We start from the raw sequence: 27,768 nt of genomic DNA on the forward strand, positions 1-27,768 counted from the left end.
TCGACACCTGTACAATGGCAGTTCTTGCTGCTGATGAGTACAAGTTGAGCACAAGGGTTTGGAGAATAGCAACTGGGAGATGCAGCAAGGGAAGGAGAGTCACATGGGAGAAATCCAGGGCAAGCTGAGAAAGCTGCTTTATTGCAAAGGGAGTTGGAGTGAAAGGAAGTTCATTCAAAATGAGTATGAGGACATGAATGGGACTTCAGGAAATGAGCTTTTACAGTACTTACACAGACTGTGTAGGTGTTAGGGGCACGTAATTGTGAAGACGTGTATGTATGGGGCAATTTCCAGTGAGAAGAGATGTATCAGTGGAAGTATGCATTTAGTAGGCTGTGAGGGAAAAATAGAGTAGATAGGGGAAAAGACCAGCTTTTTGCCTTAAGTTCTGCTCTCTGCCTTGAGAGTGTGCAGGACTGTCTGACAGGGCAAGAGACTTTGCTGCTGGCAAGAATGGGGAAGAAATTGTGCAGTGGAAGGAGTGAGGAAGAATTAGGACCTCAGGAAGAGGTGGAGTGGTTACTCATGGCTGGAAGGAAATGATTTGGACCTATTGGGCTTAGGGGTAAAGTGTTATGGGAAGTTTAGTCCAAGTTGGGTAAAGAAAATAGGTGAGAGGACTAAAGGTCCAAAGAAGAGACAGGATGAGAAACCAAATGAGGGAAGCTGCAGGAGCAAGGCAAGATCCAGGGGGAATGAGGAGAATGGTGTAAAGAGGGGGAAGTTCGGGCTCCTCTTAAGTGCATTTCTTGCCCTGCTTCCTCTTGCCCAAGAAACTCAACCTGAGGTATTTTGAAGAACTATATTGTTTTCTTTTGGATCCTGTGTTGTTCATCTAGAACAAGGCCAATATCCTCTCAGGTGTGTCCCTGCCCCAGTGCTGGTCATCTGCGGTTCTTTAGCAGTGTCCCTGCCCTGGCATGAGTTGCCCACCAACCTCAGTCAGCTTGGAGGTGTCCTTCCTCTGTCATCAAGCACCTTCTCCCAAGTGTGTCCCCAACATCTTCCACATGTCTCCTTCATTTGTTTCCTTCGTTTTCTCCTGCTCCTCTACTGCTCTTTCTTAAACATGTTTGAGCAGTGGTGCCATGTGTTCCCCTAACTGGCTGCAATTTTGGTGTGCGATGGGCTGCTTTTGTCTGTTTCTGAGCTGGCTGGACACAGCTGTTAGGGCACAGGATCATTCCTGGCCCACCTACAGCCCCCACTGCCTAAGCCTTGACAGTGCTGATCAATACGGTCCCGCAGTCTCTGTTGCAGCTGCCATCACCAGCTGCCCCACAGCTTTCCTCCAAACTCCAAGACTAGCACTAAGAAACCCTGTTGTCACTGTCCCTGTGCTGCCATGTGGTCTCCCTGCCAGTTTCTCCATCGCTGCAAGCCAAGCTGTTTGCAATAGGAGGAGAGACTTCAGCACTGTTTAAGCCAAGGTCCAAGAGCCAACTGCTCTTCTGTACCTCCTGGCATAGCTGGCCTGCTCCCCCACTCTGCCCATGCCCCCTTTCCGCCCTGGCACCCCGAGGAGCCTCCCAGGCAGGTGAAGAGAAAGCAACTGGTTGCAGGGCCTGGGTGGTCAAGGTGAGAGCCTCATGCCATCTGGCTGCATTGATGGCACATGTGGATAAGGTAGGTGGGGCAGCCTGCTCCTTTCAGGGTTGTTGCAAGTCCCAGAAGGGTGAGTATGGGGTAGGGAAGAGGAGACAGGGGCTAAAGTGCCATAAATGAACAGAGATGTGGCCTCACCACATTCCTGTTGTGCAGTAACTCCCAGAGAACAAAAGAGCTGTCATCTCTGCATCCTCTGGCCCAGAGGGCAGGGGCTCCTCCAGAGCCGGGTGTGATTGATGGGCCCAACTCCTTGAATGAACCAGTGGTAGTTTGGTTCAGGCTCCAAAGGCCATAAAGGCCTAGACCATAACCAGGCCAAGAACTTCTCCAAAAGCTCACGCAGGAACAGGGTGATATGGTGAGCATTGATGCATATAAGCTTCGAAACTGGAACACTTGACCATGTGATTAACACAAGAATAGCAGGTGGTTCTTCCAAGACTCATTTGTCAAGGAACAAAGGAAGTTGTGGGTACATGAAGTCCCATGCTTACCTTTTCCATTGCATGCAGTTTGAGTGCGAGACAACCACTTTATTCCATAACTATGACAGCCTAAGTGAGCTTTCTTTAAGCTCTCCCTGCTATGCAGCTGGCTGCATGGTGGTGATCTCCCCTTGAGCTGGGACACCTCTCAGGGTTACTCCTTGAAGGCTGAGACCCCTTACCAACTATAGATCTGGTAACTGATCAATATCATGCATAACCTTGTATTATACTGCAATAAGATTTTGTATTGGTAACTGTGAATCAGTATTGTATCCTCTGTGCAGTAAGCAATAGAGTGAACCTTGCCACCTGTTAAGTCTCACTTTTACAGTATCTTACTTCAATAAAGCTGCTGTTGCTGCTACCTTTGGTGGTGGTTCTTTAAGTCGTCAGAATCTACCTGTGACAGAGTAACAGGGCTCTGGTCTTTTGGGGGCTGTTGTCTGTCATTCTTTGTGATGGGACATTCTCTGAGGCAAGAACCTGAGCAGGGATCATGGGCTGACCTTGGCCAGCTGCAGGATGCCCATCCTGATGGTCTCCCACGCCTCAACAGGACATGAGGAGAAAATGAGGTGGAAAAGCTCATGTGTTGAGATAAGGACAGGGAGATCACTTACCAGTTACCATCATGGTCAAAACAGCTTGACTTGGGGAAATTAATTTGATCTGTTGCCAATTAAAATAGACTTGGATAGTGAGAAACAAAACCAAAAATTAAAACACCACCTTCCCTCCCACCCTCCCTCTTTCCCAGGCTCATCTTCCTTCCCGACTCTTCCACCTCCTCCCCTCAAGCAGCCCAGCGGAAATGAGGAATGATGGTTGAGGTAAATCCATGACCGCTCCTCTCTGCCACTCCTTCCTCCTCATGCTGTTTCCCATCCCAGTGTGGGGCCCCTCCCACAGGCCGCAGTTCCTGCAGGGAACATCCACCTGCTCCATGCTGTCATCTCTAGGGGCTGCACCCGTAGCACCTCCTCTCCTGCCTGCCTCTCTGACCTTGGTGCTCTCACTGCTGTTTCTCACTTTGTGTTTTTTTCCCAAACTCCTCTGCTTACCTGGCATTTTTGCCCTTTCTTAAAGTGCACTTTCCCAGAGCGCCACCAGCTTGGCTGAGAGGCTCAGGCATGTCCTGCAGCTGTCTGGAACCATTGTGACCTGCACAGGGCCTCCCCGGCCTCTGCCTGCAGAGCTCCCCACAGACCCTGCTGCCAGCGCCCAGATGTGGCCAGTACACATGGGGAGATACAGCTTGAAGAGGGAACGTTATTATAAGTTATATGCCACAGCAGGGTCAGAGAAGGAGGAACAGTGAGGAAGGGTATCAGAGGATGGGGGTGAGCAGCCACCAATAACTGGAAGACCAGGCTGGTTGACAAGGGGGATTTAAAGTCTTCTCTGAAGAAAGGTGTTTTGTTTTCCCCTTAGGCCTCACACAAGTCTTTCACAGCCTCTTCTTGGTATTTCAGCCACTAAAATTATCTCCCTGACTTTCATGTGCTTTATCCTTGTTAGTTCTGCACTGCCCCACTCCCCCCACAAATGACTGTTGCTGATTTTAACACCTAAAAGGGAGAAAACAGGAGGCAGAAACACCTGATAAACATGGCAGTTTAGAAAAAATGGAGGTGGAGGGAGGAGGAGGAGGGGGAAATGAATTATAAAATGGGAAGAACACCACTAAGACCTCTCTCTGTGTTAATGTTTTAACAATGAAATCATAGAGCCCCAAGGAACTGTTTCCCGATGGGATAAGAACATTACAGATTAATGTTAGCACTGAAAAATGCATTTATTTTTCTTCAGCAGCCCCATTTGTACTGTTTGCAGGATGCTACTGAGCACACTGCACAGCAGAGTGGACTAAGGTGTACAAGAAGCAACTAGCTTGACACTGGATAACAGACAAAAGAAATTTAATGAATCTGTAATAATTTCTCTGCTTTACTCTGCTTTTCTTTCTCCCTCCTGCCCCCACCTACAAATAGGGACATTTGTATCATATATCCTGAGGTGTATTTACAGTCACATGTTCATGGTGGGGAAGACTTGTCCCTGTAGGAACCATTAGGAGTTTCACCACCAGAATCAACCTCGCTAAATGTCACCTAAGATTTTAATCTATGTGTACATCCTCACAGCCTAACCCACTTAGTAAAAAGTATTCAGAGGAGATTGCAGGTTGCATGTTATCATGTATTTCATGATAAACAAATATCATAACTCAGCAGAGACAATTCAGAAAAAGTTCAGATACATACATATAAGTATTAGCAAAATAGAAGAAAATAAAGTATTAAGCATAAGGTGGTTTAATTATAAATTTTGTATTTATAGAGTTAGTAATTCCTGTTTTCTCCATTATGTAGAATATGGAGAAATAGAAGAACATGGGAAAAAATATAGGAGAATAAAATAAGTTATAGGTTTTTGTTTGTGTCTTGCTGTTGTATGAGTACCTTGGAGATTGTGATTTTTTTTTTTTTCCCTTGAGGGATTTCTGTTTTATTTTTCATGACAAGAAAAACAGTCTGTGGTACAAAATGAAGGTATGTGTAGCAGCATTTAAATCACCTAGCTGAGGTATGCTGCTAAAATGTTACATCAGCTTTTGTCTTTAAAGTGTTTGTAGGGGACGAAAATAGTATGGTAAATAATAAATTTACTTGCCCTAACTGGGTTGTGAAATACCTCACAGAATGGATAGATGTAGCTGACGAAGATGAAAAGACATGTTGGACTATTTGTCTAAGCACAACAGGAGAATTTATAAGACTTGTCAGTTTTGCATGTTTATTAGGATTTAGCTGTGTTCTAGGGAAGAATAATGAAAGTCATAAGTGATTGCAGCATGCTGGAAATTGGCATCTGGAGATACCAGGAGGATCCTGAGTTGTCTCCACTAGTGCAACAAAAAATCCTGAAAGGCAGCAAGCTGAACCATGAGGTTGCATTGTCACTTTAGCTATTTATTTGATGACATTTAACTGTTGGAGATGGTGAACAGAATCCAGAACATTTTGTTTAAAGCGGTAAAATATTCTTTTACTATATCCGTGTCCTAAAAAAAAAAAAAAAAATCTCCATTTTTGTAAAATGTAGCCGTTATTACAGTTTTTTTTTTGTTTACTTACCTTTAAGAAAACCAGCTCTAATACATTTGCTCTGTGAACATACCACAGATGCAGGTAATAAATGAGGACTCTCATTCCAGTTTATATAATTATTTCCACTCTTTGTGCTAAATACTATTTAAAAGCCATAATTAATGAGACAAAAAATGTGAGGTCCTTTAAGATGGTTACCTGGTACTGTCTTCAGCCTGCTTCTCTGGGGAGCACTATTTTGATTATTTGTCTTCTGTTTCAGTCACTCTGGGGCTGATATACCTCCACTATCAGAGGAAAAGTGCATCAGTAAACCTATGCTGTGTCAGCCCATTCCTTTGGTAAGTACAATTTGAAATTCTGGAGAACCTTCTTTCTATCTTGTTGTCTGCTCTGAACTGAACGTACACCCTTCAGAACTGCAGGTTTTCAGAAGGTAAGTCTGGTAGGTCTCTTCTGCCTATTGCATGACAACCAGAAGATGCACATGATTTTATAAACATCTCTTAGATTTCAGCTAAAGGATCCCTCACTTCCAGATACAGCAGAAAGGCTCTGTGTTTGGGAGAGAAGACTCATAAGGATTTGTTTTATTTTGCTGGGAGAGGGCAGGATTTGCTCCTCTAGACTCCTGTCACAGAATGGGCCATTGTTCTGTCGCCATGTTTATCAGTTTTCTGGGAAACCAGCTGAGTTACAAGAGATGAGACCTATTTCTTCATCTGGTCTGTTTCCCAGCTGGCATCAGGGCCATCTTCTGAACTCATATGCAAATTTGGGGCTATGAGAGAAGGCATGAACTAGTTGGTAAGTGGCCTTTCCACATCTTTACAGCTCAGTCCGTAGATGATCCTGAGAAAGATTAATTTATTCTCATGCTTAAATTGACTGGCACCAGATGTCCTATAGAGATTTCAAGATGCATACTTGAAAGTGCCACAAACCTGACTGCTGCTTTCTGAGCCCACAAACTATGAAGAAGATGAGTCTAATGCAATGGGTCAGTCTTATCCATGTGGGTGAATGGGGATTAAAGCCATAGGGACAGCATCTTGTCTTGTCCTGGTGAAGGCGACGAACATGCTTGCAGATCTCAGCCAGAAAGACTCCAACGGCATGAATAAATACAACCTGAAAACAATGTGCATTCACTCTGGCAAGCCCTGCAGAGATACTAACCTTGGTCTGCTGAGATCGAACAGCCTGAATTATCTGAAATGCTGGTTGCAACATTTCACACCAGCTGAAATATTTAGCAGTGCAGTCTTTAAGGATCATGAATAGGAATATTAAATTCTTGAAAAAAGCAGATACAGGAAAATATTTCTTTTATGAAAGTCATAAAAAAATGCATTTCCTCCAAATCCCAACATCTGAAACTGTTTTCTAAGCAGAAACATCTGTCTCTTGGATAAGACCAAGTCTCTTCTAATATAGGACAGACTCTGATTTTCTTCCTCCCTTAATCTGCTTTTAACCTAGCCAGCTGTGCCAAGGGTCTGTTGCTGAAATTGCCAGTTCTCAGCCATACACTATGGCCACAGTGGGATGTTGACATGTGGATGATTGCCTCCAGGAAGTACTTGCTGTATTCAAAAGGTGTGTGAGAACACAGGTTTTGGTGGATGAAGAGTGTAATTGATGGTTGTCCTCAGAGTTGAAATTTTTATGGAAAAGACTAGTGCATTACCCCTGAATTATCACTACAGCCAGACCAAAACCAGTAGATAAAAAACTCTGCTTCAGGATCAAGAATATGTTTCTTTGGATAATTAGGTACTGCAGACTTGAGAGTGAATGTCTGAGTCTCAGAGTCTCCCTCATTCCCCTATCCCCTTTCAGAATATTCTATGGAGGATAATCAGTCCTGTGAGTCTTACCAGTTTCTGAATTTTGCACAGTTTCCTAGTCACACTCTAACTCATTTTTTAGTATCTTTCCTGGAGACTAAAATTTAATACTTTATCTTTACAATATATATGGAGACAGAAATATGCTACATTTTCTGTGCAGGATATTTTCACTGAGGTTCAAGGGCATTTGAAATATGTGTTTGGAACATGATGCTTGTTTCTTTTCTGCAGTATTTAAAAAGTGACTCCTGATTTTGGGTGTTTGGCTCCAAATGACTGCTAGGACCTAGTTTCCAAAGAAATCACATTATTTACACAAGCAGAGGACATGTGGGAGTTCTGCAGGCTTACACTGATAGCTGCTGATGGCTGTTCTGCTCCTGACCTCTCACACTGTAATAACACAGGCATGGATGATGGTCATGTGTACTCACAAAGTGCTTTAACAGTGCTGAATGCGTGGTTGGGCACCAGAGGAGATGTAGGAAGTAAATCCTTGTCAGAACTCCAATCTGAGTGCAAATGAAGAGCAATACCCACTTTCTCTGGAGCAGTGACCTTCATTCTTGTTTTATTTGTGGGTCCTGAGCAAATTTCCAGTAGGAAAGCAGGCTCCTCCTTACAGCAAATATTAATTGCCTGGTAATAGCTTCCCTTTTCTAATCCTAAAAAGTCCCAGGACTGGAACTGTTGCTGTAGAGCATCCCATTGTGAACAATGTCACAATCTCAGTCATTCTTTGGGTCAATGAAGAGGAGAAAGGGAAACTGTCTCTGAAACAGTCTGAAGGCTGTATTTTTCATCTCTCAAAAAAGCATCCCCTCCTGTTAATACAACGTCTCTTCATTTTCATTGCTAGTCCCACTTTAACTGTCACCTTGCAGGGAGGGGCTGCAACAGAGGGAACTAAAGGCCTGGACTCCTCTCCTGATTCTCTCAGAGAGGTGCTGGCCCTTCGGCAGTGGTGAAACGAAGATCTTCTCTGGGACAGGGTTTGGGCAACAATCCTAAAGTGCAGGGTAACCTGGCAGAGACCACTGCACTACTTTTCAGAAACTCTGGAAGAGACTGGGCAGCACCTGGGAAAGGGTTGAAGGAACTCCAGAAAAGCTGTCCTGGTTTCCTCTGGGATAGAGTTATTTTTTTCTTTTTAGTAGATAGAACAGTGCTCTGTTTTGGATTCAGTATGGGATTTGCTATGAGAAGAATGCTGATAATACACCGATGTTTTCAGTTGTTGCTAAGACATCAAGGACTCTCCAACTGACCATGTCCTGCTGGTGCGCAGGTGTACAAGAAGCTGGGAGGGAGCACAGCCACAGCACTGGACCCAGATTGGCCAATTAAATATTCCATATCATGTAATATCATGCTCAGTATATAAAGAAGGGGTGGACAGGAGGAGGGGGTTCTCTCTCGCTTCTGGGATTGTGACTGTGGGATCTTGGTATTTCGGGATCGCTAGCCGGGAACAGGCTGGGTATCAGCCAGTGGGTGGTGAGCAATCGCATTGTGCGTAACCTGTTTGTATTTTCTATTATTGTTTTATTTTATTACAATTGTTAAACTGTTTTTATCTCAACCTATCAGTCTCCCTTTATGCATAATTCCCCCATCCCCTGGGCGGCAGGAGGGTGAGCAAGTGGCTGTGTGGTATTTGGCTGCCAGCCTGGTTTAAACCATGATAAAAGCTTAAATATTTCTGGTGGTGTTTGGGGTTAAAGTCTGAGGCACTGTAACTGCATATATTGCATAAAAAGTTTTAACTAAGTAACTTCACAAGATGGGTAAGAAGAAGTAGCTAACATCCATCCTGAACAGTTGCCACTGCCATTTCTGTGTGACGGAGGAGAGGTGATGGGTGGCATTTGTAGGACAGACTCACTGAACCCATTGTCCTCCCTGGGTGCTTTGTTAGCAGAGTGAGTGATACACTTTTTTTCTATTAAACCTAAATATTGCACATTATACACAAAATCTTTCTGAAAGAGATTTAAAAGCCAAGAAGTTTACTTTTAGTGCATTGGTTGAAGTTTTCAGGAAGAAAATTGTGAATCTACAGGGAATAGCCTAGTTGTTATGGTCACAGCTGTGACACACACTTTGGGTGTCTATGGGTAATGTGAGAGAATATACCCAGGCCCCTTCTGCTCCCCCTTCCACCCACCGCTGCCGCTCCTTTTCGGAACCTTGCAAAATGAATCGCAGCTAGGACAACAGTGTCACCTGCTGGTAAGAGAAGTGACTGCCCTTGAGTGGTTTCATTTCCACTGCATATGGCCGATGGCTTTTGTGTGTTCTGCGAGCATACCGCTTCTCACCTTTACATTAAAGGTGACAATGTGATGAAGTGGTGGCAGTAACAGATTCAGAGATGGCAGCATTTCTTACAATTTCTTTGTTATTCAAACACTAGAGGTTTTCTGAGATTTGCTTAACGAATTATAGAGTGGCTTTGTTGATACAGCTTTTGTTTATGTTACATTATTTTAATACAGTTTTAAAATCGAGGCTGATACTGACTCACATTTTGTTCTGCATTTGCTGTTGGTTAAGAATACATAAGCGCCTGGTATAGATATCACTTGCTCACCTTAAAGCCTTCACTTAAAAGTCTGTGGATCTCACACTTTTGTGCATGTCTTAACACATATGTATCTATGTATTTCACAAAGTTGGTCAAATGAGTGATCAAGTGGAAGAACACAGCAAGAAAAGCGATTCTGTCCAGGAAACACCTGCAGAAGGAAATGTGTCTCCTGCAAAGGACTGCTCAGTAAAACAAAAACAATTGGTATGACTTCTCTAGTACCATTTTATTATCAAAATACTTACATTTGCCTTCAATTTCGTCCATAATTACAAAAAAGAAAAGCTGGAGTCAATAAGGAAACATCAGTAATAACAACAGTGAAATGAGTCAAGTTTGCAGTGCAATGATTTAGAGAGCTAAGAGCACTTCCGAGCTCAAACAAAATAGTAAGTAGGGAAATAGGAGAGTACTCTTAAAGGGAGGACTATCTCCATAGCTTATTTTTTGTTTCCAACTTGAAATTGCATAGTTTATGATCGTGGACAATGATGCTGAAGCATATTTTCTGCATTGGAAATCTACCCCAGACTCCAAATGTCTGAGTAATGCAAGTGCATAGAATTGCCCTATAGTTTTTCAGGAGAATGCAACTGAAGATGCACAGCATCAACCACCTTGTAAATAAGTGCATTCAAGTGCACGGATATTTCTAAATCACTGCATCAGCAGATTTGACTGAACCGCCACTGCTTTCCCCATGAGGAGAAATGAAGGCACTCACTTGTTTGTGAAAAATCACTGTGGACTCTGGAAGGAGTAACACCTTCCAGGGAAGTCAAGGGGTGGCAAGTCAGTTCCATTTACCTAAGAGGAGAAAACATAAATTTGCTTGTATGTTTGTGCCTTTGCATAATGAATGACAAATGTATGTTCAATGTCCACAGTCATTGACCGAAGAGAAATTGTTTGATACAATGCTCATGTTTGTTTGACTTTAGACACAACTGTCAACATATATGGGCTAAGTGGAATGGCAATACACATAGCTGATGTTTTAACCTCCAAAACTATTCAGCAGTTTTAGCTAATTGCAAACACGAATTCCATAAACTAGTTTGTTTCTCAAAAACTGTGCTCAGTTCAGCTTCTTTATTTTTGTCCGTGCTTTCTTCATACTCCTCACTTGTGCAAATGCTTCCTTCCTTCTAGACATTTCCCTTGTCCACAGTTTGTTTGGACAAAGATGGTTTCTAGGCATTTGAGGGAATAGTGAAGATAAGGGTGAATCCAGTTGAGATGCTTATATCGTAGTACTTGTTTTTACACTATGGATAAAGCTGAAGAAAAAAATACATGATTCTGCCTCCCACAAGACTTTCAGACTCCATGCTACTGTAACATGTATTCAGACTCATGGTTGTTCCCTCTCCTGTCAGGGTGCACAGTCGGTCAAAGGAATACTCAATTAACAGTTAGACTAGCAAACATTTTAAACAAGGTGATCTTAATTTAGGTTGAGTTTTGCTTTGTTTTCCTACTTATGTTGTTTTAAGTTATCATGAATAGTAATGTCATTTGAAAGCCAGTGAGGACATTTGGCAGCTAATAAATATTTTTTCTGATTGTACTAACTATAAACTTTCTGTTGTTCATTTACAGCACAGAGTCGAGAAACAATTAAAAAACTTAATCTTTCAAAATCCAGGACCTTGGATGGCTGAGTTCAATCCTGCAACTAGAGAGCAGAAAAAGAAAATGAACATGTCACAGATGAAACAAGTTTTTTTTAGTAAGCCCAAGTAAGATGTGCTAATTTATTACATATTTTACTTCAAAAAATGGCTGGTATGCTGTCTACTGAATAGAAATGAAAATAATAAAAGCACTAATATTTTTCAGAGACATTTCTTACTACACATGAAAGCTGTGCTGGGAAAAAAAGCTTTTTCTGTGCAACTTAAGGGTATTTTGATTTACTTCTTTGCCTTACTTTCCTTTTTAAGAACAGTGGCTGTTGCAATTAGGATATAATGCTGGTATTTCATTATACTGTGAGGTTGTTAAAGAGGAAATATATATGTTCCTGGATGTTTTCCACATTTGTTTGGTTTAGTCTTCGAACATCTTGAAGCATTCTCTGAGAATCACTTTTTGTTTTCTTTTGCAGAGTTACAAAGAAGTATGACAAACATGGCAGGCTGCTTTGTAATAACTTCGATTTGTGTGATTGCCTAGAAGAGAGCTGCCAGGGTTGCTTCTATTCTTGCCCCAAATGCAATTCAAAAAAATGTGGACCAATATGTCGCTCCAATAGGAAATGGGTTTATGATACAATTGAGACTGAAACTGGGGATGTGATCAGCTCATTGCCATTTTCTGTCCCTGACTGATTTTGTTCTGATGGTTTTTGCACCTGAGCAAAGTTCTTATTTCTTCACATTTTATTAAAGTAAATCTTGGCTTTAAGAATTGTTTCTAGTGAAGTGCCTGGCAGTGGTGCTTGTGCTTCTTTATTGCTGCCTACCTAGCAGACTTTAAGCTTCCCCATTAAGTAGAAGTATGTATTTCATTCGTCCTCACCCTTACAAGTTTTACTGAGACATCCAGTCAGTCCTCTCTAAACCTTGACTTTCTGAAACTGAAGTTGTCTGGACTGCTGTGGGAAGACAATTTTCTTACCCTGTGTGCTGGGTTTTGTGTGGTGGAGTTTTTGGTAGTGGGGTAGGTAGAGAGACTGGGAACAAAGTTGGGCCCTGGAAGAAGGGAGGGGTGAGAGGAAGGTGCTTTAAGATGTGGTAATGCTTCTCACTGTCCCACTCTGTCTGTTAAGTGTTGCTGTTGTCAGTGTTTGAATTAGTGATGTTGATTTTCTTCCCCTAATGAGTCTGTCTTTTTCTGGTGACTGTAATGGATGAATTTGTCCTTATTTCAATTCCTGAGCCTTTTACTTTATTTTCTTCTTCCCATTCCTGAGGGGGAAGGGTTGAGTGAACTGTGTGGTGCTCAGTTGCCCTCTGGGCTCCAACCACAACACCCTGATAAGCTGAACCACATTACTTGTAAGGAAGTTTTTTCTTACAGATTTCTCTCATTTATTCAGATGTATGACACAGATCTTCCTTTTGCTTGTCCAAGTGTCTTTTCCTTATGATGCATTCATGTCCTGTACAGATGAGGCAGGAGACATTGGAGATAGGCAGGAGTTACTTGAGACTAGGTCACCACTTCCCATGTCTCCTGTATATAAAACAGAGGAGAGTGGAAATGACTCTGCAATTCTTTCTTCCTGTCCAGGCTACAACACTGAAACCAACATGTTCCATCAGTACTTTTTTTTTTTTTTTCAGAATATGACACACTCAATCTTGATCAGTCATTAATTATATAGCTAGAGGCAAACTGATTGGGTATTTTTGCCTCTGGACAGAAAAGTCTCTTCAGTTCCAGGAGTTTCCTCTTCATGCAAGACTTGACACATTTTAAATACCATAAATTACACCCAGTCTTCTTATGAGGTGGGTATTCTCATTCATGACGGACACTCACACTCTTTCTGAGGAGTGAGGGTCCCTCTGGATCTTGAAGGGGGAAAGGCTGCATATTGCTGCAGGCAATCTCCAGGAGTGTGCTGCTGGTGGGGGAATCATTCCCTGGGTCCAACACTTGTTATTTTTGAGGAGACTCTCCAACTTCGAATGTGGCACCACTTTTCTCCCCTACAAGAGGCCATTTTCTGTGGACAAAGACCTCTTGCTCCAAGGCAGAGATACCTCCCAGTAGAAGAAACTTGCTGGAACAGATCCCAAGAATGCCTTAACACCACAGTCTTCTGACTTCATACCTTGGAAAGATTTGTTGCTCCTCTCAACTAATGACACCTCAGTACTTAAGGTTGTACTTAACCATTCGGTATCAAAAAACTTCATAGGAATATATGCTATGGTGGTTAAAACATGCTCTGTTTGACAGTCAGATCTGGTGCTGTTCTCTCATATACCTCACTGGTCCCAAAGTATCCCTTGACTTGGGCTGGGATTCCAAGTAGTCCACATCATCTCTGAGCCATAGTTCTTAAGGTAGATGGAAATCCTGCCAATGTAGTCAGGGATTGGTTTCTTATTCCAGGTGTGCCACAGACTCATTCTGGACTTGATTGAATAAGCAACTCTTCAAGAAGATAGAGCTGATTTACATGGACAGGAAGATGGCAGCCTTCCTTTGAAATAACCTCAAGATCTGAAATGGACATGTTTGAATTAGCTTCACTTCCTTTCCACTTAAAGAGAATTCCTGTGGATTCCTGTGGTAAGACTACAGGTTAAATTTTTTGAGTAATGTGATTAAACCCAGATTGGTGTAAATCTTTAGAATCCCATTATTGAATTCACTGGTGTTACTTTGTGGTTTTTAACATGGACTGTACCTCTGTCACAATCATAGCTAAATGCAAAGTATAAGAGATCTCTACTACAAACACACTTAGTGCAACCTTGAAATATAGCACAAACCCTGAAAAAACAGAAGTGAGAGCCAAGATAAGGATAATGAAATAAGAGGATGTTGCAGAGGTGGTTCTGCTGTGGTTTGAGAATGACTCTTTATTGTTGCAATGATCCTGCTAACTTTTCCCCCAATTCCAAATGAGCAGCCGGCAGTGCACAAATATAATCTCTATTAGGGCAGCTGTACATGGGGAAACAAACAAACAAACAAACAAACAAAAACCCCAGTAAACATATAAATGTTTATAGTGATTGTGAAACTTAGTTGTAGATACATGTATATAAAAATAACAACAGAGGGCCTATATCTAATAGTTTTTGTTAGGCAATTACATAATGCCACACTGCATGACATTGTGGTTTTAAATAAAGTCCCTTATCAGAAAAGGCAGAGAACATTTCTTAGTCTCTTACAAAACTGGACACTCTCCAGATGATACCAGATCACCTTTTTACCTTATAATATGTCAGTCTAAACAAAATAGTTTTTTTTTTTTCTATGGAATAAGTTTGCTTTAGAGAGATAATGTTTAAAATAAAGAGAAGCAGATCAATGAGCTGTTCCATAAAGACTGTTGGTCCTTCTCCTCTCTCTCCACTCCACCCCCCCACCCTGGATTATGCAGGTTAAACAGTTTGTGATACTGTGAATTTACTTTCCCTGTCTTTTCCTTGTCCACATGGTTGGTTTGCTCACGGCTATCAGTGATCACATTGTGGCTTAAGGAAAGATGAAAGCACATGTACATATTAAACTATAGCCTAGATAAGATAGATCTCTTAGTCTCTTGCCTAAAAATTGATTCAGTTTCTTTGTTTTGAATTCATTGTGCCTTCCACTGTACTTCCCTTGCTTAGAATCCATATCTATCTGGAAGGAGATACCCTCTGCTTTCTTAGATGTTATTTCTACAAAGTCAATCATCTCATGGAAATGAACGATGTGTATGACTTTTGTGTAGGTAGACATGGTTCTTTCTCTACTAACCTCCAATGTGCTTGGCATTTTCTTATTGGGATTGTCTCGATTCCAAAGACCCTACTGTGCATCTCTTGCCATTTACAGACTTGAAAACTCACAAAACAAAGAGCTATGCAAAGCATCTTGTTGTTTGCCTTTACTGCACTCCATTAGACTTTAAGCCAGAAAGTTAGCCACTGAAGACACTTGTTATTTAGCAATTTGTCTATACTTCTTGATATCAGAAGTTGTCACAGCTCTGAGGAACAAACCACAACAGATGTCCTTATATATTGCATTGGATACTTACAGCTGCTCCTAAAACAATAGCCAATTTAAAGGAAATATTAATAAAATTATATCATGTGGCTCAGGCCACAATGAAAGCCAAGGCCATTAAATATTACAACTTTTAATGTGCAAAGGTGTGCTAAAGACAAAAGAACACTCGAGGCTTTATCAGATGAGTTAAGAGATGGGAATTTTGAAGAAGGCAGACCAAAGCTCTTCTGGGGCATGAGGCTGACTAGCTAGTCAGCTGTAGCAAGGTCACCACTCATATGTCTGCCTCTTTTTCCATGCTAATAAGTGGGCAAAATTATGCTGACTTTTCTCTTGCTCAGTGTTTGCAAATGCTTCATGCAAAGTTCCACAATGAAAACTCAGAATTATTTATACAAGTGATTTTATTTAAAGGCTCCATGATTACTAATCTACAGTTACATATATAACATAGCACCTCTGAAACACAGATTAGGAATACAATAGGTTATAGCACTGTAAAACAACAGGCAGAAAATAGAGATTTTTTTACCCCGAAGTTTCCAAATTTTGTATGAAAAGTGTTATGGGATTCCTGTCCACATAGAGATTCAACATCAGGTAACTGCAGTAAACTGCATGGTGTTTAGTTTACCTACAGTTTTAAAAATGATGAAGGAAAATCAGCCTTGGGAGAAGTCAGATTTGTGGTTCCAGGAAGTCTAGATATTTCAGTCACAACCTGAGACTGATAAACTGTCCTTCCTGGCTTAAAATTAAATTCTATATATTGTGAGGTGCCATTCAATCCCACCACATCATAAATCCATACTGTTATTGAATTTATACTAGTACATTTGTCAAGAATTTGTCAAGAAATCCTCTGTGGTTCAAAAAAACCACAGAAAGGCATTAAAAAACCAAACCAAACCAAACCAACACACTTTGAACTCTTTTCCAGACAATTTTCATGATCCTTTTAAGACCTCCTAGAAGAACACAACTGAACTTGCTCTATATACATCCACACCAGAGTAGAACACAGATTTGATTCACTTCAGTGGGAAAACCAGAAGAGCTTGACTAAAGAAATAGAGACTGATACTTTCTGGATAAACATTTGCACCAAAAGCATTACAGTTGTTGCAGCTCTATTAAGTTTCTTAGCTAGTTTCTGAGCTAACTGCCACTTTGAACATTAGTTATAACATGATACTTGAATTTCATTAACCCTAATTTGTAATCTTGTCATGAACCATAGAAAGACTTCCTGTCCTATGATTTGCAGAGGGCAATACACCTTTTCTCCATTGGCCTGGCCCTGCAAAGTACTGACTTGCTTCCACCTGCACTCAGGAGCAAATGTATGAATGTTCGTCCTTACAGGATCATATCTGTTTGTGTATAATGGAATAAATTATGGCCTGTCATCCACAGCTGAATCTCCTGTATGCTCACAGATGCCTTTGATTAAAGGAGTAGGCTATACAGCCCTGATTTCCATTGTGAAGCACTGCACCATCCAAATAATCTGACTCCCTTCACATGACTAGATGTAATAGTGTTCACCTATAAGCACAAAAATAGCAAACAGTAAACCAGTATACAGAACCAATAAACTAAGATCCCCCTGCCCTTATTCATAGTCCCCTGCCCTTACTCTTTCCAAGCAGATTCCAAGTAGTTCTGTTGATTTTAATATTACTCATCTAGTGGAACACAAATAATGACACAGAAAGAATGGCAGATTGTTTCATAATGAAAACAGTCACAGACAGCAACAGGAGTATTTATTTCTGATAGATGTAATTTAGCTGAAACACTTAGAACACTCTACGAGAAAGAATTATTTTTTCAACAAGATTTCAAAAGCTGAGCTATTTAATACTGGGTAAGAGGCACAATTCAGTCCCTGCCACACAAATATATAGTTTGCTAACTTAAATTGCTTAAGCCACTTGCAAGTGAATATTTATGTGAAACATTATTGGTTTATTTTCATTGAGTTGTAGGACAATTATTTAGTCAATAAATAGTGTCAGGAATATTGTACAAATCAGATTTTGAAGGAGATCAACATGTTATTTTTTGTGTACCTTCAGAAGTAAAGAAAAGTAACAGAAATGAAGATGACAGAAGGAAAGGCTTGAATGTAAACAGAATGGCATTGCAAGTAAGAGGCTATAGAATAAAAAGTGAATCAAAAGGAGCCCAGAAAAAAGAGAAAACAATACATTCAAAGAAAATAGGTCCTGGTAGGATCTTGAGAGCCTGTAGTTCTCAATGCTGGATCATCTTTATTCACCTTCTACACATTTCCTACCCATTTTTCATTACAGATTTGTCCCTTTGTGCTTTAAAACCTCTAATGAGAGTCTTCAGCTTGCTTACGCAATTTATTACAGTGCTTAACTAACCTTACATAGAAAGTATTCCATAATTCCTAACTTTACATCCTTTTCGTGCTCTACATATTTCAGTTGGTAAGCATAGAATTATTTTAAAAAGCAGAGCCTAAATGAATTCTAACTGAAGGGACGGGTGATGAGAAAAGTCTGTAAAACAACCCATAATCAAATAACACTGAAACAAATAAAGCCTGTTTGATCTTTGTGAAAGAACAGAATATATAGTTCAATTTCTGGAAATGCAAAGTAGGGGAGACTGAGCTTTTCAAGACTGTTGTAAGACATTAGCAGATAAATGCTTTAAAGTCTTAGTCACCGACGACTAAGATTTTGTCATAGGATATGTGCAGATTAATCCAAAAGCCAATATAGCATGTCTAAGTGGAATATTTTGAGTCAAAGTATGTGTAACAATTTCACTCAAAATATGTCTTAAGGAGATAAAATATATCTTAACTAGTTAAGACAACTGATGAAATACATGAAATTGTGTAATGTCATTAGCTCTGTGAAAAAAGCTGTAACATTTTAAAAATGGATCAGGGATGCAAGTACAAAACAATAATAAATGAAGGGATGCATCAGAAGTCACAACTTTTTATAATTCTTTTTTTAGGAACAGAAAAGGTATTAGGGAAAAATGTATTTAATTATGCACTTGGCAGCACCTTGTCAGGTTAGCTTCATTATTCCCAATGAGGTGCTCCCTTTACTGTCTTTCTTCAGTGAGGCTTTGAATGCAGAGTCATACAAGGTGGAAGAAGCATTCAGAGGTCTCAAGTCAAACCTCTTGTGTGAAACAGGTCCAGCTGGAGCAGATTGCTCAGGATCCTGTCCAATTGCATTTTTAATGTTCATTGTTTTGACTATTCATTTTGAATATTCATTTGATGCAGTAAAGCGTGAAAGAAAACACTTTAAAATAGGTCCATATGATTATAAAACCAGAGAACTGGCAGCAAACCTGAGCAGTGCACCCCATACCTGTATTAGCTGAAACTTTTAAAAATATGTAAGCAACTGTCTAGACTTCCAGTTGCGCCTGCTCATTTTGACTGAACAAACTTCATATAATTCTGCTCTCAGGGGACATTTTCTAGAATAAGAAGTTACATTATTTCAGCACGGAGTGAAATACTCATTTTTCTTTTCCAGCCAAATTTCTTGCAAGAATATTGTCTTTTCATGTTTTATAAGAGTACACAAAAATAGGTGAAATAGTTGAATGTAATTATATTTTACCCCAGAACAATAGCTTGAAAAATGTAGCTGCCTTTCGTAACAGCAAGTGTGGGTCCAACTTCTGATAAGAGGTATAGTACAAATGTTGTTAAAGTGTCAGCCAGGAATTCTCTGTGTTAAAATTCCCATTGGAGTACAGCCAGGTTTGACACTCTTCCCTGAAGTTGGCTCTTAAGGCCAAGTCTCTTTAAACAGACATTATCTTTTCAAATGTCCTGGCTGAAATCCTGCCCTACTGAAGTTAATGCCTAAATTCCCCTCACTTCAAAAGAGGCAAGATTTAGCATACATGTTTATAAATCATTTCTTTACAGTACCTCAAAAATTTTCAGTCTTTTCCTACCTGCCTCTTGAGCCTACCATAATTTATCACCACACACCTAACACTTTGGGCCACATCTTATAAGCCTTTACAGCCACAGTCAGAAGTCTTTTGCAGATTTTTAATATTTTTAGTTAGCTTCTTAGGAAAACAAGGTTCACACAGTCATGCTGCCTGTTCCTCTGTTTGCTTGTCCCATTGTCTTTTAGCCCATTTTCAATTTCAGCCAAGTCTGGCGGAAACTGGAGGTCTCACAAACATTACATTCGTTCAAGGTAATATGCACGTAGTAGAAATACCCTGTTCAGTGACGCTTCCCTGTGGGTTCAAATGTTAATGCTTCTGTTCACATGGCTTGCCAGCCAGCACACACTGGGCCTGGACATGGCACGGTGTGCTCTAGGCCTTATGCAGGGGAGTTAAATGGCATGGGATGGGGGAAGAGTTTGGGGTTGTGATCTGGGCGCAGGTTATTCCGGGAAGATGGGAACGCAGCCCACCGCTGTTAGTTCCACAGCCTCGGGAACAATTTGCTGTAACACTGCAGGTGGGACACCTTTATCACCATGTCATGGTCTACTAACACGAAGTTCGCTGACCCGTGCTGTGGAGCTGGCTCTGCACTACCACGGGGGAACAAGCCGGCACTGTGGGGCCTGGAAGGGCTGAGGAGTTTCACACAACCCAGGCTTCAGCGGTACGATTCCAGTATCAGCACTGACGACACGTGACAGAGGGGGAAGTATCGCCCCCCGCCACCCGGACCGATACGTCTTTAAAACTTTTAAATCCGAGGATTTCAGCTACAACCTTTCCAACGGTTGCGGGATGCTGCAAACCCGTTGAGGGAGGCGCCGCTCCCCGCAAGCCCCAAGGGCCGCCACAGCTTTACTCCGCCTTCACCCGGGACTGAGCGCGTCGCTGGGGTCCCCCTGCCAGAGGAGTTCCGGCCGCCACCCTGGTCACGCCGCGCCCGGGCGGGGCAGAGCGAAGCGGAGCGGCGGCGCTTGGCCCCGCCGGGCTGCCGTCGCGGGGCGGGGCCGCAGCGACAGCCATGGCGGCGCCCGTCGTCCCGGAGAGCGATAGGTACCGGCTGCCTCGGCGGCAGCGCCGCTCCCGCTCTTGCCCGCGCTCCCGCCGCGGCAGGGCGGGGGGGGGGGTCGGGGGCAGGGCCTCGCCGCAGTGCCGGGGGGCGGCGGGGCCTGGTTGGCCTGACCTCCCTGACCGCCTCCTCTCTTTCGCTCAGCATCCGCAGGGCCGTGTCGCTGCTCAACGCCGTGGACCCGGGCCGGTTCCCGCGGCTCCTCTCCCGCCTTCTCCAGAAGCTGCACCTGAAGGTCGGTGGGGCGGGTCGGTGGGGCGGGGGGAGCCCGCCGGGGCCGCGTTCGGCAGGCAGCGGTGCGCGGCGCGGCGGAAGCGGGGGCTTCGCCTGTGCGGGCGGGGCCTTGGGCTGCCGCGGGCAGAACCGGGGCCCATCCGCGTCCTGCCGGCGCCAGGTGAATTCGCAGGAACGGGTCAGCGACACGCGGTACCGGAGTCCCTGGAGCGCGGCGGCCTGCCGAGTCCCGCCCTCTTCCCAGCCCGCCCTCCTGCCGCGCCCTGCGCAGCCTGGCCTCTTCTGCTGCGGAACGGGCAGGGCACCGAGCCGAGCTGGCAGGAGCTGTGCCCCTCCTCCGTCCAGGTGCTACGAGTCGTCTTTTTTGGGACAGATGCGACACTCTGTTTTGCTAAGGGACAATTGCTTCCTTTTTTTTTTTTTTTTTTTAATTTTAAAAAAGGTATTTTAAATCTTAATTTCATTCACCACGAATTGTTTAGAACTCTTTTGGGTGAATGAAATAAGAAACAGTGATGAATGGCAGAGGGTGAATGGCGCGAGAACCAGCAGTGCTTGTTCGAACTTGCTTCTATCGCCTCCAGGTGCTGGTGCTCTGAGAAGGCTCTCGGAGCTGATGCAGGTTCCTTGGCTCTTTGCACAAACTCGCAAGGGAAACACTAAATGCTTTTTGTTTTGGTTTTTTTTTTTTTTTTTTTGCGTTTCTGTATGTCCATCAACCAAAGCCATCTGTGGAACTGAGGTTAAAAATAAAGTCCATATCTTTTAGTTAGTATTTTTATCATCTTTACAGAACTTTGGTTTTGGTTTTTTTAGATTGTAGAATAAATAGAAAACCAAATGAGTAAAATCAGTAGTAAGTGTCATCGCACAGTGCCAGAAAGTCAAATGGAGTCCGAATCTAACCTTTGCAACAAATATTTCAGAGGAAACTATAAGATAAATGCTAAAACAGAGATTATTTTGTTGAGTTTCTTTATCTTTCAGTGTCAGATTTTGTTCTTCCCTTGTTTTATGTTTAAGAAAAAGATAAAAAAATACAGAATTTGTTTTCTATATGCATATATATACACAAACTAAACATTAAAATATTACAGGTTAAGAGCAGCACAAATAGAAAATAGAAGTGTATTAAAGGTCATAATTCTGAGACTGTAAGGATTGTTTTGATTATTTGATTCAATTGCTGATTTTTTTTCCTACCAAAATTACTAGCTTGGGTGCTACTGTTATTGCAGAGGGTTTTCTCAGTTGTTGTGCATGGATATTAACTCACTGGTAACTGAAAAGTGTCAGCAACTTTTTCTTGTGGGTTGTTTTTTTTTGCTACTCAATTGCAGTTTAGTATCCACTGTTTTCATCAGCATTTACATGAGTTGGAGTGGTCTTTTTAATTTAGCTCAGTCAGTCTCATGAATTGGCCTTTCTAAATCAGACTCCAGGGCATGTTAAATTGCTGGAAACTTTGAATAAACTTAATTGTCTTTGCAAAGCAGATACTGAGAGCTCTGCATTTCCTTCTAACAGCTAATGATTTAAACAATGTTTCCATTTTGATACTCTTATTACAAACATTGCCATCATTGAAGTTTTTGTATAATTGCTTCATTTTGTTTATTCTGATAGCTGAATTGCTTTTTTTGTGTAGCTTTGCAGTTTTGAATTACTAAGTGGTCTAAATATGGTGTTTTGATGTCCGATGCATAGATTTGTTAGTAATTACTTTTTAAAAGATGGCAATATCTGCATTTAAATTACTATTTAATTAGTTGTAGTATAATAAATATGACTGCTGTATTTTAAAAGTACAGAACATTCTTGGTAATCTTCAGTAATACAGTAGGCTATAGATCCAAATCTTGACTTTCAAAATAAGCATACATTAGGCCTTTATTTCCTTTGTAACATAATGGGTGATTTTCAGAGGAGTATCCAGAGTGGAAGAAACATATGTAACTAACTTTACTACAGTTTTATGTTCTGTTTTATTTGGGGTCTGATTCAAGTAATGCACTTCATGCTTTTCTTATTTTCATTTATAAAAGGTTATTGGAGATGATCTGATTGCTGAAAGAAAAATGTTTCTTTAGTGTCTCAGGTGCAAAGAGAAAGCATTTTCTTGTGATGTATTTCAAGTCATTCTGATAGCTTCTCATGTGATACTGTTGACTTTTGGCTCTCAGTGAGAGGAATTGCACTATATTTTTCTGTTGGAAAAGAGCTTTACTTTGTTGTTTGGTTAGAAACAACTGGACAGCCACTAGGTTTACCAAAATGGGGAAAAAGTTTTTCTTTTGATAAGTATGTTCTTGGTCACTAAATGGAATGTCAGGACTAACCATTTTTGTGCTTCAGGCTGAAAGTAGCTTCAGTGAAGAGGAAGAAGAAAAACTTCAAATAGCTTTTTTGTTGGAAAAGCAGGATCTTCATCTAGTCCTTGAAACGATATCATTCATTTTGGAGCAGGTACCTTTTATCATTATGAATTGATAAATATTTTAATCTGATTGTAGATTTCAGAAACACAAAAGTCAAGTTAAAAAGGAGTTATTGAAAACATGTATCTGTAGTATATTATGTATGTTTTGGGGGCATCATTTTACTGCTTTTGTTTTCATGCCTTCCTGATTTGGATTAGACTCACTGCATTTGTGCAGTGAGTTTCCATCTAATGTAAATATAGGTGGTGGAAGTGAGCTCTGCATGACTGAGAGAAGTGTTGATAATTATGAGATACAGTGTTTCCTCTTATTCATTAGAAGCAAGCCAGACACGCATTTTTTGAATTCCTGCAAGGAAAATATTATATGGCATTATTGAGCATTGCTTAAGTTACATGAAGTATCAGTTATGGAAAATTTTCATGCATAAAACCAGCCTGTACTTAGGTGAACAGGCACACCTGATGTAGCTCTAGTATCTGAGTGAGTAGGTGACTGCATGGTGTAGAGCTGAATGTCTTCTAAACAGAGAGGGTTTCCTGGTTCTGCAGTCTACCGCTACTCAGGTAAGGAAGCCAGTGTATTCCTTGGTAGACATGGTAACTTTCTTAGAAATTGTCACAGCCACGATGTTATCCATTCATTTCATGCAAGTATAGTAAGTGTAGTCTGTGCAGAGGGCATGTATGCTGATAGTCTGTTGTGGGATTTGGATCTTGTCCTTTCTTACACATGTCACTTTATGGTTAGCTCACTTAGTTAATGCATTCCACAGCATTAGAAAGAACACAAGCAAACAGTCCTCTGCATGGCTCCTATCCACCAAAAAAGCAAAACGAAACCTGATGTAACATCCAGACTGGCATTTTGCATTTTCATCTCAACCAAAGAGCAAAGTTACCTGTTTTATTGCCTGGCCCTAATTTCATCAGACTGCTTCATTTATATGATAATTATTGGAGGTTGAACGAAAAAGCAGTTCAGTTTCCTCTAGGACTTACATCTTTTACATTAAAAAAAAAAAAAAAAAGGAAAGGATATTAATATCTGCCCAAAGAAGAGTCCCAGATGGAATACATGTTGTATGAGGACTCTTGTTTTCCCACTGATAGCTACATTTCTAAGTGTAGCAGCTTATTTTGTCAGAGCATAACTTTTTTAACAGCTTTGGTCTATGGACACATTATAGATAATGACTATACATAGACAAAGACAAAGGGTCTTTGCCTTGTTTTTTTTCTCTCCCTGCCCTGGTGCTGATGGAGTCCTGTTTTGAAAGTGGACCAGCATACTGTATGGAGTGTTTACCACAAAAATTGATGCTAATAGGGGCATTACATCTAACTCATCTTTTTTTGGCAAGCTGTTCCTGTTTTTTCAGAGTATTACCTTGTAGTTCAGGCTTGCTTGAACAGTGTGAATTTTGAAAAGTTGTCCTTTCTTCATGGTCACAATTGACTTCAAAGCTCAGGTTTTTTCAGTGGTAGCTGTTTTTGTATTATGTACAGTGGAAACATATACATATACTCAGATCTAACTTGTATAAGCATTTTTTTCATAGTTTGTCTGTCTTGACGAGAGTCATTCGTAATATTGTGTTTTGAGATACAATTGAGATACGCTTTTCTGTCTTCTCAGTCAGAGGGTTAAGATCAGCAGGACGCTTGCAGTCCCACAGTAGAGTTACTAGTAAAAATCTTGTGTGAACATGGTGGCCATCTGTGGTAGGATATGTCTGGCACAACTTGTAGAGCAGTATTGTACAACAACAGTTATTTTTCCTTTTAACAGGCAGTCTATCATAATTTGAAGCCTGCTTCATTGCAACAACAGCTGCAAAGCATTCACCTGGATCAAGACAAAGCGGAAGCATTTGCCAGTGCATGGGCGGCTGCAGGTCAAGATACGATTGAAAAGTTCAGGCAGAGAGTTTTGACCCCTCAGAAGGTAATGTTTTTTTCTAAGAGAGAATAAACGTGTGTAGGTTTGTTTTAAAGCAAGGAGTTTAAACTAAGATACAAAGTTTGTGGTAAACCAAGGTACTGGAAAATAAAAAGGATACTTATTAGGTAGTAGGTAATTGTGATTGGGGCAGTGGAGTTCCATTGTCTTAAAGAGACGTTACGTGTTAGCTGAGCTGCTGGAACCTTGCTTTATGTGCACTGTTAGCAATGTAAAGTAATGCAACCTACATACCATTTGGAGATGTTTGTGAACATGCTTTATAATAGGGCAAGGGTGAAATGTGCTCATGAACACTTGTAGTGGTTTAGCTCATCAGCCTGTTGATTCTCTGCACTTAAAGTGTATCTGAGCTCCTGCCATCTTTAATTTTGTAATGTGGTTGGATGGTGCATTTTGTGAGATACTTACGATGATTTTGAGATACTTTCTATGATGGCATAATAGTCTTGCTTCATATGTGCCTGTGAGCAGTTAAAACTTTGGTACATGCTGTGGCAGTTTCATTGTGTCTTCAGGCATAAATGTTTACATATATGAGAAGGTGTGATAACATCCCTCTGCTGATTCATAATAAGCCTTCAACTACATCAGAAGCTGTATAGAGAACATGTCAGTGTCAGCCAGGATCAAATGGTTCAAAAGAATTGTGGAACACTGACTCAATTATTCTTTATTTTAATGTTTGCTATATATTTTGTTGAGATAAGATTCGGATTGTTACTTTATGATTTGGTTAGTAAAATATACATAGAAAATAAATTTTATATATAAGGTACATATGATACACTGACAGAAATAGAACAACATAATTTATACCAGCAGGTTTACACCTTAATAAACTTAGAATTTTATTTAGATGTAAAATGCACATTTTGAGAAGTCAAGATATGTCTGTGGAGCAGACTAAAAATATTCAGAGTTGCATCACAGATGGTTTTTCCAAAGTATTTAAATTTGATCCTTTGTAAAACTGGGTTATTTTAGACACAAAACTTGTGGAATTTTCATGTGCAAAATTGTAATAACTCATGAACCTAATCCAGTAAATGATTGATAATGTAAGTATGCAAAAAAAAAATTTGAGTTGAACAAGACATTTTGGGCTTCTGTCTTTTTGAAATTATATTTACCAATGCCAGGCATGCAAGTCCCAAAGTTTAAATGGTCAGCAGTACAGTGAGTGTATAGGCAGGTATGACTGTCCATTGAAGGAGGTGAGTAATTTGAAAAACCAAGTGAAATCACGGAAGGTTATGAGGCTAACTTTTCAGAATATAGCATATATGTGCAGAATGGAAGACAATTCTGAAGATACCCTACAAAGCACCTGTCTGAGAATTTTCTTCAGACAATAAACTGATACATATTTTACTGATAGGTCTTCAGCATATGAGAAACCAATAAAAACACCTTTGATCCTCTTTTATTTAGAACTTGTACCATACATACCTGTGGTCCTTCTGTGACCTAGTTTGGGGATGACATTTCTCTGTTTCTTGTCTGCAGTTTTGTGAGCCCTGCAACATACAGTGTTTCTGGTGTATGTTACAGTTTTGAAGATTCTTTTTGACTTCACCGCTGTCTCATCTAATTTTGTTAGCATACTACATCCCGTATCAAGCAGTATTAAACTGTCATTTGTAACTAAGCTTGCAGAAAAGCAACTGCCAAAATATCATAGTGCAACTTGGTTTTTAGCATGAAAGCAGGTTTAAATATAGGTGTGTGTATCTACGTATGCTTAAAGCATAATTTCACCCCCTTTTTTCTTTTATTTTCCTAGCCTAGATTGACAAGTTGAGTATCAGTTTGAGTGTGACTGCAGATTTTAAGGTGTAATTGGAGGTTAAACTTGAATTTGCTTTCTCCATTTGTTTTGAAAACATCTTAATCCTGTAGACTTTAGTTGAGTGAAAAACTCAAAGTTCAAGAGAACTTTCTTTAACCCAAAGTCTCAATTCACAGAACTAACTGCTAAATAATGTATTTATTCTGCTAACAAAGCACAAGACATAAAATATTGTAAAAATTGCATGGGATAATGGAAGAAGACCTTGCCATCTTCTTATCTTATGAATCATCTTGTAATGTATTATGACTGCATGATCCCTTTATTATTTTCTTTTATATTTTATAGGTAATTGGCTATCAGCATATATTTGCTGTATTGTCTTTCTATACCTTGAGAAACGGTGGGCAAAATATTCTCTTACTTGTCATGCATTGTTATAGTAGACAACTTGCTATAAACTTTCATCATCTCAAAGTTAAAAAATCAGAATCCTGAAAAATGCTTAGAACAGCATGCTAGCTTTTTAGATTAGATTTACATTTAGGTTTTTAGATTGATTTAGAGATTATATTAACTTCTTTCTGTATAAAAAGAGATGTGCACCCAGTTATTAATACTCTCTGAGCATGTATGTATGGCTATAACATTTAAAACAATTGACCCTATAAATGTGTCTGTAGATAAGTTAATGATTTGTGCTGTTTACTTCTCTCACAGAAACAATATTAGGTACATAAAAAGAATATGACCGTTCTGATGTCATAATTATTAGCAGCATAATCACAGAATGGTTGAGGTTGTAAGGCACGTCTGGAGGTTATCTGGTCCAGTTTGTCTGCTCAGGCGGGGCCAACTAGAGTCACTTGCCCAGGACTGCGTGCAGACAGCGTTTGAACATCTGGAAGAGTGGAGACTCCACTGCCTTCCTGGGCAACCTGGTGCC

The 27,768-nt window shown here is 40.7% G+C and overlaps 2 protein-coding genes across 2 annotated transcripts in view; both read left to right on the forward strand.

Annotated features, from left to right (window-relative positions):
• Positions 1-9,745: 9,745 nt before the first annotated feature.
• ARL14EPL (ARF like GTPase 14 effector protein like) lies at positions 9,746-11,985 on the forward strand. The gene is made up of 3 exons (XM_074857191.1): positions 9,746-9,856; positions 11,255-11,394; positions 11,763-11,985. Exons 1-3 carry the CDS (start codon positions 9,746-9,748, stop codon positions 11,983-11,985), a joined length of 474 nt encoding a protein of 157 aa, XP_074713292.1.
• An 8,305-nt stretch (positions 11,986-20,290) lies between these two features.
• COMMD10 (COMM domain containing 10) overlaps positions 20,291-27,768 on the forward strand; it is a 118,624-nt gene continuing 111,146 nt past the window's right edge. The window contains exons 1-4 of the mRNA XM_074856479.1: positions 20,291-20,377; positions 20,538-20,628; positions 22,983-23,093; positions 24,860-25,015. Coding sequence (XP_074712580.1) covers positions 20,346-20,377; positions 20,538-20,628; positions 22,983-23,093; positions 24,860-25,015 — 390 coding nt within the window. The 5' untranslated portion in view covers positions 20,291-20,345. The remainder of the gene's footprint in view (positions 20,378-20,537; positions 20,629-22,982; positions 23,094-24,859; positions 25,016-27,768) is intronic.

Source organism: Strix uralensis, chromosome Z (assembly GCF_047716275.1).
Source record: "Strix uralensis isolate ZFMK-TIS-50842 chromosome Z, bStrUra1, whole genome shotgun sequence".
In the NCBI taxonomy this organism is placed as follows: Eukaryota; Metazoa; Chordata; class Aves; order Strigiformes; family Strigidae; genus Strix; species Strix uralensis.

Excerpts from the sequence above, each read along its gene's own strand:
- ARL14EPL (XM_074857191.1), top strand. The coding sequence starts at position 9,746 with ATGAGTGATCAAGTGGAAGAACACAGCAAGAAAAGCGATTCTGTCCAG. Across the intron at positions 9,857-11,254 it reads CAGTAAAACAAAAACAATTG|CACAGAGTCGAGAAACAATT; the intron begins GTATGACTTCTC and ends GTTCATTTACAG. Across the intron at positions 11,395-11,762 it reads GTTTTTTTTAGTAAGCCCAA|AGTTACAAAGAAGTATGACA; the intron begins GTAAGATGTGCT and ends TTTCTTTTGCAG.